This window comes from Puccinia triticina, chromosome 13A, assembly GCF_026914185.1.
Source record: "Puccinia triticina chromosome 13A, complete sequence".
In the NCBI taxonomy this organism is placed as follows: Eukaryota; Fungi; Basidiomycota; class Pucciniomycetes; order Pucciniales; family Pucciniaceae; genus Puccinia; species Puccinia triticina.
The window spans coordinates 5461732-5479213 of record NC_070570.1 but is presented as its reverse complement, the minus strand read 5'-3'; the positions used below and the strand labels follow the sequence as shown (position 1 = coordinate 5479213).

Genomic DNA, 17482 nt, shown 5'->3' with positions numbered 1-17482 from the left:
AGAGGAGAAAGAAAAAAAGAAAAACCACAGCCTGAGAGAGAAGAAAGAAAAGGCAAAGCCAGAAAGGAGAGGAAAAGAGGAAGATCAAATCAAACAGAACAGAACAAACTGTTGAGATATTGGTATCAGCTTGTGTTTTCCTTTCTCTTTCTATGCTTTACAAATTTCATCTAGGTTTCACATATCATTTCACATGTATGTAGTATACATGAGCTCAGCAGGTGTGGAAGGATTTTTCCCTCATCCTTCCAAAACCATGTAACCCCTCCCTTTGGAGGTGTCACAAGCGGGATCACAGGATCCCAACGATCCTGTATATAGTCTTGCCCTTCCCCCGCCCCTCCTGACTTGGCAGAGATTGTCTTGACATCTCTCCTGATTCAGGTAAGCTCAGTTTCCATCCATCACTTCTTCCTCCCTGTGTCGTGTATTTAGGCCCTGTTTGGCAGCGTGATTATTACACAACAAATAATCTTGCCATGTCCCCCTATGTTGTGTCAGACACTACTTTCCCACCTGATCTTTTGGAATTAAACTGCCAAACCTTATGAGGGTTTACTTTCAAAAGATTATTTTAAAAAGACATATTTTACCATATGTAATGTAGCATGTTTCCTATTATTACGCTGTGTAATATGACGCTGCCAAAAAGGGCCTTAGACTAATAGAGATTTTCTTGACATCTCTCCCAAGTCAGTAATCCACCCCACTGCGGTTCTAGAAACCGCTCGAGGCCCTGCCTCCGTGCCCCAGAGTCCCCCGTCCCAGTGAAGAGCCCTGCCCCCCTGTAGCGGGCTCTTACACTTTTTCTTCTAGAACCTTGGATCAACTCTGACAACCTATCCTTGATGCCGATCTCACCCTCAATCTGACCTACCTGAATCTGAATCTGAACCCGCCCTGCCTATACCTGAATCTGATCTGCTTCCCATCCACACCTTGCCTGCCTGACCCTGCCCCTCTCTGCCGCCCCTTTCCACTGAACACTGAACCGCCAATCCAAAAGTTCGCTGCCCCCTCATGTCCACAAGATGAACTGTCTCGTCAGACCAACTGCTTGCTATCACCGACACCAAGGCGATCATCCAAGCGGCAAACAAGGCAAAAAATCTCGCAGCCAAGGCCACATCATCCAAGACCGCCCCCGGTGTGGAACTACTCAAAGGGGAGAATAGAGCTTGGAAGGGAAATGAATAGCAACACTAGTACTAATGTAAGCTATGCAAGGGTGCTGATGAGGCTGCCTTCCTGACTAATGCTGAGGGGATGAGAGTAACACTAAGAAAAAAAGAAGAAAAGGTGTGGCTGATTTCTACTTAATCTTAGGAGCTAGTACTATGAGCTGACTACTGCCTACTGAAGGTGAGAGGGTTGGAGCAATGGTTGAAGGGGGAAACCAATTGGAAATGATTCAATGGCAATGGGTTGATGAGAATGGGCACTATAATTTCTGTATCTAAAATTCTCTATAAATTCTGCATATAGTTCTCTGCATTGCTGGGGTACAAGTGAGGGGGGAAGGACAGTTCTTTATATGAAGGAGGGATGAGCACAGACAATGAGGAATTCTGGCTATGGGAATGAAGGTTGTACAAATGGGGAAAGGTGCTGGCTATGGGAATAAAAGATTGTACAAATGGAGAAAGTGATGTGAACATAGTAACTACTTGTAATGATGAGCACTACTGAAAGAGGTAAGCACAGATCCAATGATGTAATGTGTACAATAGGCATAGTACATAATGAGAACTGTATGTAAAGGGTTTAGTATGTGAGAATAAATATGTAAAAGGGATTTACTGTAATGATTCAAGTAGGTTACTAATGAAATGAGTATTGTAACTAATGAAGACTGTAGGTTGTCTGTAAGTCTTATATCCTCTATAACTACTGAACCATTGAAGATAAGGGGGTACTATGTATGAGTGACTATATGTGAAATTTGATGTAGAACCTGAATATGCAATAATAATGAGGTATTTGTGAAGGGTGAAGGGGAGATGGGCAATGTAATGATGAATATATGTAAAAGGAAGCAATGGAATACTACTTATGGTGGTTTGGAATGGAGCACCACATCCTCCCCCAACTTATTGTCTGTCCCCAGGCAATGCACCAAAGAGAAAAGTGATCCAGAAAGAGTTGAAGAATGTTGAGTCCAAGAATCCAAGGTCCAAAGTCCAGTGTTCCTCCAGAAGGTGAAGTTCAAAGTCCTGAGTAGTAGTCCAAATCCAGAGTCCAGTGTCCAAAGCCAAGGAGAAAGAGTCCAGTGTCCAAAGCCAAATAGAATCCAAGTATAATCCAAGTCCAGTATATCTGAGTCCAAGTTATCCAAGTCCAATCCAAAGTCCAATAGTCCTATGTATCCAGAGTATCCATAGTCCAGTATCCAATCCAAAGAGTCCAGTTTCAAAAAGAAGGTCCAATTATCAATGAGGGGTGAATGTTTAAGAAGATCTAACTCTGCTGAAGGCAATATCCTTGAGACAGACACATATTAGACTAATTTCCACTCTGAAGAATACAATAATTTTCCTGCCTGACAATGAGACCAAGGAAGAATGCAATGCAATGATGATGAATGATGGGGTTGATAATTGTAGTTTCTGAAGGTTGTGAATGATTTGGAGTTTGAATGACTGAATTTCTGAGTATCTGAGTATATGATGTAGAGTTCTTGTGAAGAGAATTTGAAGTCCAGAGAGGTTGATAAGCTGTCCAGAGAATGTTACTGATCCAATTGGGTGGTGTCTGAAAGTGTCCCAGCAGCTACTAGAAGTTCAGCTAAGCTTTTAACAGACCTAGAAAAATCTAAAGGGATGTAGGAATTATCTGAAAGCCATATGCCTGCTTTACCAATATGTCTAACTAAACCTTTCTGTTTATCATAAGTAACTAAATGGCATCTAGTGATGGTGTGACCCTTCTGAAAGCAATATAAACACTGATAATTCTTCTGTTTGGGAGTGATTGAAGAGGTTTGATTTGCAGGAGTTGGATCCATTGGCAAACTGACCATAATGATTGAGAAGGACGGTTGGAAAGAATAATTGATTGATGATGATGATGATGATGATGCAGGAGAATGATTGGTGGATGATGGAAAGAATGATTGATAATGGTGTTTTACGGAATGAGTGGATGATAATTTTTCCAAGAAGGGATTATTCAGGATCATAAGGATTGAATGAATGGATGGATGGATCCATAATGTGGAAGGAATGAATGATTCCTCCTTCCTGTTCAGTACTGGGCACTTTGGAATTCACCATATCGACGAAAAAGCCTTAATTTTTGTCCAAATGGGGAATGGAACCTGTGTCCGTGCGTGTGTGCTGTCAAAAGAGGGGTCCTGATGTCTGAGCGGGGGCTCCATGCGGGTGCGGGAGACGCACGTGCGGAACGCCAAAAAAAAAAAAAAAGGGAAGAAACGGTCAACCTGTATCTTCGGAACGGCTAGATGAAAATCCTTGAAACCCAGTTCTTTTGAAAGAGCCAATTCTGCAGATTAAAATGGTATATACTGGTTATTTTTAAGGGTTGAGTATCGGTTATGTAGGGCCGGTTAAAGATCCAAGCAAAATCGGCGGGCGCGCATAGTAGTAACACCGCGTAAATATAAGGCAATATGTTTTTGGGTATAACTTGGCTTTCCGTCGATGAAAAGTTCTGATTCTAAGTTCATTAGAAAGGCAAGAAGGAGAAGATGAGATGAAAATCAAACAATATTAAAGATTAATTCGGCCGATGGGCAGCCGTGAACGCTGAATGACAACCGTAAATGAGACCGTGGAAATGCTAGAGAGACTTTGAGCGTGTATAACTTTTCAATCCCTCAATAGAATGGGCTGAAAACGAGTTCAGATGAAAGGCGAGATCGAATTTATGAAGACTGTAATGATCAATATTAACTTTGAAGCCGGCTGATTGATTATTTGAGCGATTAAAAAGCTTCATTATGATTTTCCGCGGTTTCCGCCGCAAAAGAGTTGAAAATAAGGGAATACACAACGAAATAAGCTGAAGGTACAGCCACGGGACTGTCCAAATGGACTCCTAGAGCTGGCCTTTCTCCTGAAAGCGGTTTTGAGGTAATGAATGACGAGTAGATGGTCCAAAAAGCGATTCAAAGATTAATTAAACTGGGTCAAACACCAGAGTCAACATTAAGAAAATGAAAGAGAATCCGCGCCACACGATTCTGAGCGGTGAAGACGTCCATAGTGACGTCATAATATGAATAAGAAGTGGTATCTATAAGGCCCAGGTCGTTGGCCAACGGAACAATCCCGTTATTGCTCTACATTATCCATAATGATTTCATCCAGCGCTATATCCACGCCATCGTTGCCAAAAGATAACACTGAAAACTTGATAGATTAATCGTTCAAAACGTCCATATCCTCTTTGCAGCTCGACAAAGAAGCCGTTATTAGACCTGCGCATGAATTCCCGTTTTCTATCCGACGAGCGCACTCGTTCGTTAACAACGTTCCCGCGTACAATGCTTTCACAAGGGATAGCTTTAAATCAGAAGAAGTGGATGCTCTTTGTCATTATATCCAGCAGGGACTCCTCGCCTTCACTTGTGAGGGCCTCGACAACCCGATAGCGGCACGAAACGCCCATCTCAGGTTATACAGCCGGTTTCACGTCGCCTTTGCACATGTATGTCGAGTGGATTCTGTATGTATATGACAAAAAAAAACTAGAAGAAGAAAGTTGACTATAATACTAATACTTTAATCCCTGCTTCTTTTTTGATTGTTAGATGGATACTCATTCTATAATAGATGCCATGGTAGCAGAAACTGAGGAGAGGAATGCCCTGGAGTTGTTAAGGGTGAGGGACCAAGTGGAAGAGGAGGAAGATGGTTGGAGGGTAGAAGCAGAAATGGAGAGGATAAGAGCTGAGGGTAAGTTCTAATATATTCTATTTTTATTCTCTATTGAGGACTTTTACTAATGTTATGCTTTAATTTTCTTTTTATGTCTTTTGATTTTTATTTTTAGATAAGGAGAAGGGAAAAGAGAAGGAGAAGGAGAAGGAGGAAAGTGAAATGGAAAAGGGTGATGTAGTTATAAAATAATTGATTTTATATTTAGTTATTTTATTTGAGAGTGTTTGAGGCTGATTTATATTGATTTATTTCTGGGTTGTTTATAGATTTGATTTTATTTTGTTTTTGGATGTACTTAGCGCACTGCGAAAAACTTGCCGCGTACTGTGGGGGCTGTCCACTCGACGTCCTGGCCACAGTGCGCGGAAGCTCAAAACTCGTCGCGCACTGCAGCTCAAGCACTGTCCAAAAAAAGAATTCCTTTTGCCAGCTGTTAGAAGGGGCCTTGATTGACCCTCAGGATTATTTCTGTCCAAATCAGACCAGCGAATAAGAGATGAAAAAAGGTTCTACAAAAACAAAAAATAACAGCACCCCCAAACCCGGGACCCTGTCCCCCTACCCCCGTCCTTCTGTTCTTCACCCAGGCAAAGCCCCCCGAGACACTTAACCTAAAGTACATACTCAGTTCAGGTCCAACAACATCCAACACAGGAAGCACTAACATCCAACATGTGAATCACTTCAAGCAAGCCCTCATGGACTCAACAGAAAGCTTGCCTCCAGTCCAGGTATCTAAATGTGAAAACCAAACTGAAGAACCGTCCGCCAAAGAACCTTGCGTCAAAGAACCGTCCGCCAAAGAACCTCGCGTCAAAGAACCGTCCGCCAAAGAACCTTGCGTCAAAGAACCGTCCGTCAAAGAACCAATCATGCCAGAATCCCTTCCGGCAGCTACCGACTTGATTCCTGCACCCCTGGAGCGTGACTTTGGATCAAGGGACGAATGCTATGAGACGATCCAGAAGTGGGCTTTTGACCACGGATTTGCCATCGCAACGGCAAGATCCTACTCGGTGAATGGAAAAATTTGTGTGGTTTATCAATGCAACAAGTCAGGGCCTTACCGACCACATCGCACGCCCAAAGAAGATCTCGAGGAAGACACGATTTTATCCCCTCCCAACAGCTCCCAGAAGCCAAAATCAACTTCGACACCCAAGACATCAATAAAGAAAGATTAGGGAAGTACCAAGACCAATTGTCCCTTTCAATTGACTCTCACTCAAAATGCAGCTTCTGGAAGGTGGGATTTGGTAGTAAAAAACCCCGCTCACAACCATCTTCCATCCGATTCTGCAGTGGCGCACCAGATTCACCAAAGGTTGACAACCAAGCAATGCCTTGAGCTGGAGAAACTCTCTTCCGCCGGTGTGATGCCCTTGAAAGCCAAGAATATTTTGATGAAAGACTCGTCGGCAGCCCTCTTAGCACCTTTGAGTGCAATTCACAACTTCAACTACCGGAAAACCAAAAAAAAACCGAGCGCAAAATTCTATGAAAGCTATGATTGATTGTTTAAAGTCAAACGATTTCTATTACAGAGTCAAATCCTCGACCAACGCAGTCAAATCTTCAATCAACGTCCAAACTGATGTTGTACACCTTGATGCACTTTTCTTTACGCTTCCGGAATCGATGGAAATGGCAAAGATGCATCCTACTTGCATTCTAATTGATGCGACTTACAAGACTAACCGCTACAAGATGCCTCTCCTACACGTTACCGGAATCAACTCGTGCAACCAATTGTTTACACTTGCTTTCTGTTTCATGGCGAAGGAGCAAGAAGAAGACTTCACTTGGGCTCTGGAACAGCTTCAATCAGCCCTTGAACCGCACACACCATCTGTAATCTTGACCGACAAAGAACAAGCATTAATGAACGCAATTGATACCATCTTTCCTCAAGCCCAGAACCTCTTGTGTCAATGGCATATGGGCAAAAACCTTTATGCCCATTGCCGTCCCATTCTCGGCGATGATTCGTACCCCATTTTTTGCAAGGCTTGGAACTTCTTGATAGCTTCGAGCTCTGCGGCGGCCTACCAGAAGAACTTCACCAAACTGTCAGCAACCTGCTCACCAGAGGTTATGGACTATCTTTCAAAAAATTGGTTCCCGCTTTGTGATCGCTTTGTCAAGTACCTCATCAGCAATGTTCCACATTTTGGTAACGTCAACACGTCCCGAGTCAAGAGTCTTCACGCTTCGGTCAAGCAATTCCTAAAAGGTGCAAACTCTTCAATGCACACGACAATATCTGACATGCATGATGCGGTGAAACACCAGCTGCATGAGTTGATGATTGATTGTGCAGTCCAAAAACAGGTGCACATCATTAATCTTCCCAAAGTCCTCAGTCAAACAGCGGGAAAGATCTACTTTTCAATCCCTCAATAGAATGGGCTGAAAACGAGTTCAGATGAAAGGCGAGATCGAATTTATGAAGACTGTAATGATCAATATTAACTTTGAAGCCGGCTGATTGATTATTTGAGCGATTAAAAAGCTTCATTATGATTTTCCGCGGTTTCCGCCGCAAAAGAGTTGAAAATAAGGGAATACACAACGAAATAAGCTGAAGGTACAGCCACGGGACTGTCCAAATGGACTCCTAGAGCTGGCCTTTCTCCTGAAAGCGGTTTTGAGGTAATGAATGACGAGTAGATGGTCCAAAAAGCGATTCAAAGATTAATTAAACTGGGTCAAACACCAGAGTCAACATTAAGAAAATGAAAGAGAATCCGCGCCACACGATTCTGAGCGGTGAAGACGTCCATAGTGACGTCATAATATGAATAAGAAGTGGTATCTATAAGGCCCAGGTCGTTGGCCAACGGAACAATCCCGTTATTGCTCTACATTATCCATAATGATTTCATCCAGCGCTATATCCACGCCATCGTTGCCAAAAGATAACACTGAAAACTTGATAGATTAATCGTTCAAAACGTCCATATCCTCTTTGCAGCTCGACAAAGAAGCCGTTATTAGACCTGCGCATGAATTCCCGTTTTCTATCCGACGAGCGCACTCGTTCGTTAACAACGTTCCCGCGTACAATGCTTTCACAAGGGATAGCTTTAAATCAGAAGAAGTGGATGCTCTTTGTCATTATATCCAGCAGGGACTCCTCGCCTTCACTTGTGAGGGCCTCGACGACCCGATAGCGGCACGAAACGCCCATCTCAGGTTATACAGCCGGTTTCACGTCGCCTTTGCACATGTATGTCGAGTGGATTCTGTATGTATATGACAAAAAAAAACTAGAAGAAGAAAGTTGACTATAATACTAATACTTTAATCCCTGCTTCTTTTTTGATTGTTAGATGGATACTCATTCTATAATAGATGCCATGGTAGCAGAAACTGAGGAGAGGAATGCCCTGGAGTTGTTAAGGGTGAGGGACCAAGTGGAAGAGGAGGAAGATGGTTGGAGGGTAGAAGCAGAAATGGAGAGGATAAGAGCTGAGGGTAAGTTCTAATATATTCTATTTTTATTCTCTATTGAGGACTTTTACTAATGTTATGCTTTAATTTTCTTTTTATGTCTTTTGATTTTTATTTTTAGATAAGGAGAAGGGAAAAGAGAAGGAGAAGGAGAAGGAGGAAAGTGAAATGGAAAAGGGTGATGTAGTTATAAAATAATTGATTTTATATTTAGTTATTTTATTTGAGAGTGTTTGAGGCTGATTTATATTGATTTATTTCTGGGTTGTTTATAGATTTGATTTTATTTTGTTTTTGGATGTACTTAGCGCACTGCGAAAAACTTGCCGCGTACTGTGGGGGCTGTCCACTCGACGTCCTGGCCACAGTGCGCGGAAGCTCAAAACTCGTCGCGCACTGCAGCTCAAGCACTGTCCAAAAAAAGAATTCCTTTTGCCAGCTGTTAGAAGGGGCCTTGATTGACCCTCAGGATTATTTCTGTCCAAATCAGACCAGCGAATAAGAGATGAAAAAAGGTTCTACAAAAACAAAAAATAACAGCACCCCCAAACCCGGGACCCTGTCCCCCTACCCCCGTCCTTCTGTTCTTCACCCAGGCAAAGCCCCCCGAGACACTTAACCTAAAGTACATACTCAGTTCAGGTCCAACAACATCCAACACAGGAAGCACTAACATCCAACATGTGAATCACTTCAAGCAAGCCCTCATGGACTCAACAGAAAGCTTGCCTCCAGTCCAGGTATCTAAATGTGAAAACCAAACTGAAGAACCGTCCGCCAAAGAACCTTGCGTCAAAGAACCGTCCGCCAAAGAACCTCGCGTCAAAGAACCGTCCGCCAAAGAACCTTGCGTCAAAGAACCGTCCGTCAAAGAACCAATCATGCCAGAATCCCTTCCGGCAGCTACCGACTTGATTCCTGCACCCCTGGAGCGTGACTTTGGATCAAGGGACGAATGCTATGAGACGATCCAGAAGTGGGCTTTTGACCACGGATTTGCCATCGCAACGGCAAGATCCTACTCGGTGAATGGAAAAATTTGTGTGGTTTATCAATGCAACAAGTCAGGGCCTTACCGACCACATCGCACGCCCAAAGAAGATCTCGAGGAAGACACGATTTTATCCCCTCCCAACAGCTCCCAGAAGCCAAAATCAACTTCGACACCCAAGACATCAATAAAGAAAGATTAGGGAAGTACCAAGACCAATTGTCCCTTTCAATTGACTCTCACTCAAAATGCAGCTTCTGGAAGGTGGGATTTGGTAGTAAAAAACCCCGCTCACAACCATCTTCCATCCGATTCTGCAGTGGCGCACCAGATTCACCAAAGGTTGACAACCAAGCAATGCCTTGAGCTGGAGAAACTCTCTTCCGCCGGTGTGATGCCCTTGAAAGCCAAGAATATTTTGATGAAAGACTCGTCGGCAGCCCTCTTAGCACCTTTGAGTGCAATTCACAACTTCAACTACCGGAAAACCAAAAAAAAACCGAGCGCAAAATTCTATGAAAGCTATGATTGATTGTTTAAAGTCAAACGATTTCTATTACAGAGTCAAATCCTCGACCAACGCAGTCAAATCTTCAATCAACGTCCAAACTGATGTTGTACACCTTGATGCACTTTTCTTTACGCTTCCGGAATCGATGGAAATGGCAAAGATGCATCCTACTTGCATTCTAATTGATGCGACTTACAAGACTAACCGCTACAAGATGCCTCTCCTACACGTTACCGGAATCAACTCGTGCAACCAATTGTTTACACTTGCTTTCTGTTTCATGGCGAAGGAGCAAGAAGAAGACTTCACTTGGGCTCTGGAACAGCTTCAATCAGCCCTTGAACCGCACACACCATCTGTAATCTTGACCGACAAAGAACAAGCATTAATGAACGCAATTGATACCATCTTTCCTCAAGCCCAGAACCTCTTGTGTCAATGGCATATGGGCAAAAACCTTTATGCCCATTGCCGTCCCATTCTCGGCGATGATTCGTACCCCATTTTTTGCAAGGCTTGGAACTTCTTGATAGCTTCGAGCTCTGCGGCGGCCTACCAGAAGAACTTCACCAAACTGTCAGCAACCTGCTCACCAGAGGTTATGGACTATCTTTCAAAAAATTGGTTCCCGCTTTGTGATCGCTTTGTCAAGTACCTCATCAGCAATGTTCCACATTTTGGTAACGTCAACACGTCCCGAGTCAAGAGTCTTCACGCTTCGGTCAAGCAATTCCTAAAAGGTGCAAACTCTTCAATGCACACGACAATATCTGACATGCATGATGCGGTGAAACACCAGCTGCATGAGTTGATGATTGATTGTGCAGTCCAAAAACAGGTGCACATCATTAATCTTCCCAAAGTCCTCAGTCAAACAGCGGGAAAGATCTACTTTTCAATCCCTCAATAGAATGGGCTGAAAACGAGTTCAGATGAAAGGCGAGATCGAATTTATGAAGACTGTAATGATCAATATTAACTTTGAAGCCGGCTGATTGATTATTTGAGCGATTAAAAAGCTTCATTATGATTTTCCGCGGTTTCCGCCGCAAAAGAGTTGAAAATAAGGGAATACACAACGAAATAAGCTGAAGGTACAGCCACGGGACTGTCCAAATGGACTCCTAGAGCTGGCCTTTCTCCTGAAAGCGGTTTTGAGGTAATGAATGACGAGTAGATGGTCCAAAAAGCGATTCAAAGATTAATTAAACTGGGTCAAACACCAGAGTCAACATTAAGAAAATGAAAGAGAATCCGCGCCACACGATTCTGAGCGGTGAAGACGTCCATAGTGACGTCATAATATGAATAAGAAGTGGTATCTATAAGGCCCAGGTCGTTGGCCAACGGAACAATCCCGTTATTGCTCTACATTATCCATAATGATTTCATCCAGCGCTATATCCACGCCATCGTTGCCAAAAGATAACACTGAAAACTTGATAGATTAATCGTTCAAAACGTCCATATCCTCTTTGCAGCTCGACAAAGAAGCCGTTATTAGACCTGCGCATGAATTCCCGTTTTCTATCCGACGAGCGCACTCGTTCGTTAACAACGTTCCCGCGTACAATGCTTTCACAAGGGATAGCTTTAAATCAGAAGAAGTGGATGCTCTTTGTCATTATATCCAGCAGGGACTCCTCGCCTTCACTTGTGAGGGCCTCGACGACCCGATAGCGGCACGAAACGCCCATCTCAGGTTATACAGCCGGTTTCACGTCGCCTTTGCACATGTATGTCGAGTGGATTCTGTATGTATATGACAAAAAAAAACTAGAAGAAGAAAGTTGACTATAATACTAATACTTTAATCCCTGCTTCTTTTTTGATTGTTAGATGGATACTCATTCTATAATAGATGCCATGGTAGCAGAAACTGAGGAGAGGAATGCCCTGGAGTTGTTAAGGGTGAGGGACCAAGTGGAAGAGGAGGAAGATGGTTGGAGGGTAGAAGCAGAAATGGAGAGGATAAGAGCTGAGGGTAAGTTCTAATATATTCTATTTTTATTCTCTATTGAGGACTTTTACTAATGTTATGCTTTAATTTTCTTTTTATGTCTTTTGATTTTTATTTTTAGATAAGGAGAAGGGAAAAGAGAAGGAGAAGGAGAAGGAGGAAAGTGAAATGGAAAAGGGTGATGTAGTTATAAAATAATTGATTTTATATTTAGTTATTTTATTTGAGAGTGTTTGAGGCTGATTTATATTGATTTATTTCTGGGTTGTTTATAGATTTGATTTTATTTTGTTTTTGGATGTACTTAGCGCACTGCGAAAAACTTGCCGCGTACTGTGGGGGCTGTCCACTCGACGTCCTGGCCACAGTGCGCGGAAGCTCAAAACTCGTTGCGCACTGCAGCTCAAGCACTGTCCAAAAAAAGAATTCCTTTTGCCAGCTGTTAGAAGGGGCCTTGATTGACCCTCAGGATTATTTCTGTCCAAATCAGACCAGCGAATAAGAGATGAAAAAAGGTTCTACAAAAACAAAAAATAACAGCACCCCCAAACCCGGGACCCTGTCCCCCTACCCCCGTCCTTCTGTTCTTCACCCAGGCAAAGCCCCCCGAGACACTTAACCTAAAGTACATACTCAGTTCAGGTCCAACAACATCCAACACAGGAAGCACTAACATCCAACACGTGAATCACTTCAAGCAAGCCCTCATGGACTCAACAGAAAGCTTGCCTCCAGTCCAGGTATCTAAATGTGAAAACCAAACTGAAGAACCGTCCGCCAAAGAACCTCGCGTCAAAGAACCGTCCGCCAAAGAACCTCGCGTCAAAGAACCGTCCGCCAAAGAACCTTGCGTCAAAGAACCGTCCGTCAAAGAACCAATCATGCCAGAATCCCTTCCGGCAGCTACCGACTTGATTCCTGCACCCCTGGAGCGTGACTTTGGATCAAGGGACGAATGCTATGAGACGATCCAGAAGTGGGCTTTTGACCACGGATTTGCCATCGCAACGGCAAGATCCTACTCGGTGAATGGAAAAATTTGTGTGGTTTATCAATGCAACAAGTCAGGGCCTTACCGACCACATCGCACGCCCAAAGAAGATCTCGAGGAAGACACGATTTTATCCCCTCCCAACAGCTCCCAGAAGCCAAAATCAACTTCGACACCCAAGACATCAATAAAGAAAGATTAGGGAAGTACCAAGACCAATTGTCCCTTTCAATTGACTCTCACTCAAAATGCAGCTTCTGGAAGGTGGGATTTGGTAGTAAAAAACCCCGCTCACAACCATCTTCCATCCGATTCTGCAGTGGCGCACCAGATTCACCAAAGGTTGACAACCAAGCAATGCCTTGAGCTGGAGAAACTCTCTTCCGCCGGTGTGATGCCCTTGAAAGCCAAGAATATTTTGATGAAAGACTCGTCGGCAGCCCTCTTAGCACCTTTGAGTGCAATTCACAACTTCAACTACCGGAAAACCAAAAAAAAACCGAGCGCAAAATTCTATGAAAGCTATGATTGATTGTTTAAAGTCAAACGATTTCTATTACAGAGTCAAATCCTCGACCAACGCAGTCAAATCTTCAATCAACGTCCAAACTGATGTTGTACACCTTGATGCACTTTTCTTTACGCTTCCGGAATCGATGGAAATGGCAAAGATGCATCCTACTTGCATTCTAATTGATGCGACTTACAAGACTAACCGCTACAAGATGCCTCTCCTACACGTTACCGGAATCAACTCGTGCAACCAATTGTTTACACTTGCTTTCTGTTTCATGGCGAAGGAGCAAGAAGAAGACTTCACTTGGGCTCTGGAACAGCTTCAATCAGCCCTTGAACCGCACACACCATCTGTAATCTTGACCGACAAAGAACAAGCATTAATGAACGCAATTGATACCATCTTTCCTCAAGCCCAGAACCTCTTGTGTCAATGGCATATGGGCAAAAACCTTTATGCCCATTGCCGTCCCATTCTCGGCGATGATTCGTACCCCATTTTTTGCAAGGCTTGGAACTTCTTGATAGCTTCGAGCTCTGCGGCGGCCTACCAGAAGAACTTCACCAAACTGTCAGCAACCTGCTCACCAGAGGTTATGGACTATCTTTCAAAAAATTGGTTCCCGCTTTGTGATCGCTTTGTCAAGTACCTCATCAGCAATGTTCCACATTTTGGTAACGTCAACACGTCCCGAGTCAAGAGTCTTCACGCTTCGGTCAAGCAATTCCTAAAAGGTGCAAACTCTTCAATGCACACGACAATATCTGACATGCATGATGCGGTGAAACACCAGCTGCATGAGTTGATGATTGATTGTGCAGTCCAAAAACAGGTGCACATCATTAATCTTCCCAAAGTCCTCAGTCAAACAGCGGGAAAGATCTACTTTTCAATCCCTCAATAGAATGGGCTGAAAACGAGTTCAGATGAAAGGCGAGATCGAATTTATGAAGACTGTAATGATCAATATTAACTTTGAAGCCGGCTGATTGATTATTTGAGCGATTAAAAAGCTTCATTATGATTTTCCGCGGTTTCCGCCGCAAAAGAGTTGAAAATAAGGGAATACACAACGAAATAAGCTGAAGGTACAGCCACGGGACTGTCCAAATGGACTCCTAGAGCTGGCCTTTCTCCTGAAAGCGGTTTTGAGGTAATGAATGACGAGTAGATGGTCCAAAAAGCGATTCAAAGATTAATTAAACTGGGTCAAACACCAGAGTCAACATTAAGAAAATGAAAGAGAATCCGCGCCACACGATTCTGAGCGGTGAAGACGTCCATAGTGACGTCATAATATGAATAAGAAGTGGTATCTATAAGGCCCAGGTCGTTGGCCAACGGAACAATCCCGTTATTGCTCTACATTATCCATAATGATTTCATCCAGCGCTATATCCACGCCATCGTTGCCAAAAGATAACACTGAAAACTTGATAGATTAATCGTTCAAAACGTCCATATCCTCTTTGCAGCTCGACAAAGAAGCCGTTATTAGACCTGCGCATGAATTCCCGTTTTCTATCCGACGAGCGCACTCGTTCGTTAACAACGTTCCCGCGTACAATGCTTTCACAAGGGATAGCTTTAAATCAGAAGAAGTGGATGCTCTTTGTCATTATATCCAGCAGGGACTCCTCGCCTTCACTTGTGAGGGCCTCGACGACCCGATAGCGGCACGAAACGCCCATCTCAGGTTATACAGCCGGTTTCACGTCGCCTTTGCACATGTATGTCGAGTGGATTCTGTATGTATATGACAAAAAAAAACTAGAAGAAGAAAGTTGACTATAATACTAATACTTTAATCCCTGCTTCTTTTTTGATTGTTAGATGGATACTCATTCTATAATAGATGCCATGGTAGCAGAAACTGAGGAGAGGAATGCCCTGGAGTTGTTAAGGGTGAGGGACCAAGTGGAAGAGGAGGAAGATGGTTGGAGGGTAGAAGCAGAAATGGAGAGGATAAGAGCTGAGGGTAAGTTCTAATATATTCTATTTTTATTCTCTATTGAGGACTTTTACTAATGTTATGCTTTAATTTTCTTTTTATGTCTTTTGATTTTTATTTTTAGATAAGGAGAAGGGAAAAGAGAAGGAGAAGGAGAAGGAGGAAAGTGAAATGGAAAAGGGTGATGTAGTTATAAAATAATTGATTTTATATTTAGTTATTTTATTTGAGAGTGTTTGAGGCTGATTTATATTGATTTATTTCTGGGTTGTTTATAGATTTGATTTTATTTTGTTTTTGGATGTACTTAGCGCACTGCGAAAAACTTGCCGCGTACTGTGGGGGCTGTCCACTCGACGTCCTGGCCACAGTGCGCGGAAGCTCAAAACTCGTCGCGCACTGCAGCTCAAGCACTGTCCAAAAAAAGAATTCCTTTTGCCAGCTGTTAGAAGGGGCCTTGATTGACCCTCAGGATTATTTCTGTCCAAATCAGACCAGCGAATAAGAGATGAAAAAAGGTTCTACAAAAACAAAAAATAACAGCACCCCCAAACCCGGGACCCTGTCCCCCTACCCCCGTCCTTCTGTTCTTCACCCAGGCAAAGCCCCCCGAGACACTTAACCTAAAGTACATACTCAGTTCAGGTCCAACAACATCCAACACAGGAAGCACTAACATCCAACACGTGAATCACTTCAAGCAAGCCCTCATGGACTCAACAGAAAGCTTGCCTCCAGTCCAGGTATCTAAATGTGAAAACCAAACTGAAGAACCGTCCGCCAAAGAACCTCGCGTCAAAGAACCGTCCGCCAAAGAACCTCGCGTCAAAGAACCGTCCGCCAAAGAACCTTGCGTCAAAGAACCGTCCGTCAAAGAACCAATCATGCCAGAATCCCTTCCGGCAGCTACCGACTTGATTCCTGCACCCCTGGAGCGTGACTTTGGATCAAGGGACGAATGCTATGAGACGATCCAGAAGTGGGCTTTTGACCACGGATTTGCCATCGCAACGGCAAGATCCTACTCGGTGAATGGAAAAATTTGTGTGGTTTATCAATGCAACAAGTCAGGGCCTTACCGACCACATCGCACGCCCAAAGAAGATCTCGAGGAAGACACGATTTTATCCCCTCCCAACAGCTCCCAGAAGCCAAAATCAACTTCGACACCCAAGACATCAATAAAGAAAGATTAGGGAAGTACCAAGACCAATTGTCCCTTTCAATTGACTCTCACTCAAAATGCAGCTTCTGGAAGGTGGGATTTGGTAGTAAAAAACCCCGCTCACAACCATCTTCCATCCGATTCTGCAGTGGCGCACCAGATTCACCAAAGGTTGACAACCAAGCAATGCCTTGAGCTGGAGAAACTCTCTTCCGCCGGTGTGATGCCCTTGAAAGCCAAGAATATTTTGATGAAAGACTCGTCGGCAGCCCTCTTAGCACCTTTGAGTGCAATTCACAACTTCAACTACCGGAAAACCAAAAAAAAACCGAGCGCAAAATTCTATGAAAGCTATGATTGATTGTTTAAAGTCAAACGATTTCTATTACAGAGTCAAATCCTCGACCAACGCAGTCAAATCTTCAATCAACGTCCAAACTGATGTTGTACACCTTGATGCACTTTTCTTTACGCTTCCGGAATCGATGGAAATGGCAAAGATGCATCCTACTTGCATTCTAATTGATGCGACTTACAAGACTAACCGCTACAAGATGCCTCTCCTACACGTTACCGGAATCAACTCGTGCAACCAATTGTTTACACTTGCTTTCTGTTTCATGGCGAAGGAGCAAGAAGAAGACTTCACTTGGGCTCTGGAACAGCTTCAATCAGCCCTTGAACCGCACACACCATCTGTAATCTTGACCGACAAAGAACAAGCATTAATGAACGCAATTGATACCATCTTTCCTCAAGCCCAGAACCTCTTGTGTCAATGGCATATGGGCAAAAACCTTTATGCCCATTGCCGTCCCATTCTCGGCGATGATTCGTACCCCATTTTTTGCAAGGCTTGGAACTTCTTGATAGCTTCGAGCTCTGCGGCGGCCTACCAGAAGAACTTCACCAAACTGTCAGCAACCTGCTCACCAGAGGTTATGGACTATCTTTCAAAAAATTGGTTCCCGCTTTGTGATCGCTTTGTCAAGTACCTCATCAGCAATGTTCCACATTTTGGTAACGTCAACACGTCCCGAGT

At 43.5% G+C, this 17482-nt stretch overlaps 2 protein-coding genes across 2 annotated transcripts; both read left to right on the top strand.

Moving 5' to 3' along the window:
* Nucleotides 1-5599: 5599 nt before the first annotated feature.
* Nucleotides 5600-6085, top strand: PtA15_13A520 (uncharacterized protein; the record flags this gene model as incomplete). Its single annotated transcript, XM_053162727.1, has 2 exons — nucleotides 5600-5754; nucleotides 6031-6085. 2 exons carry the CDS (start codon nucleotides 5600-5602, stop codon nucleotides 6083-6085), a joined length of 210 nt encoding a protein of 69 aa, XP_053026674.1.
* A 9900-nt stretch (nucleotides 6086-15985) lies between these two features.
* On the top strand, nucleotides 15986-16471 carry PtA15_13A519 (uncharacterized protein; the record flags this gene model as incomplete). Its single annotated transcript, XM_053162725.1, has 2 exons — nucleotides 15986-16140; nucleotides 16417-16471. The coding sequence occupies 2 exons, from the start codon at nucleotides 15986-15988 to the stop codon at nucleotides 16469-16471; spliced, it is 210 nt and encodes a 69-aa protein (XP_053026673.1).
* Nucleotides 16472-17482: the final 1011 nt, after the last annotated feature.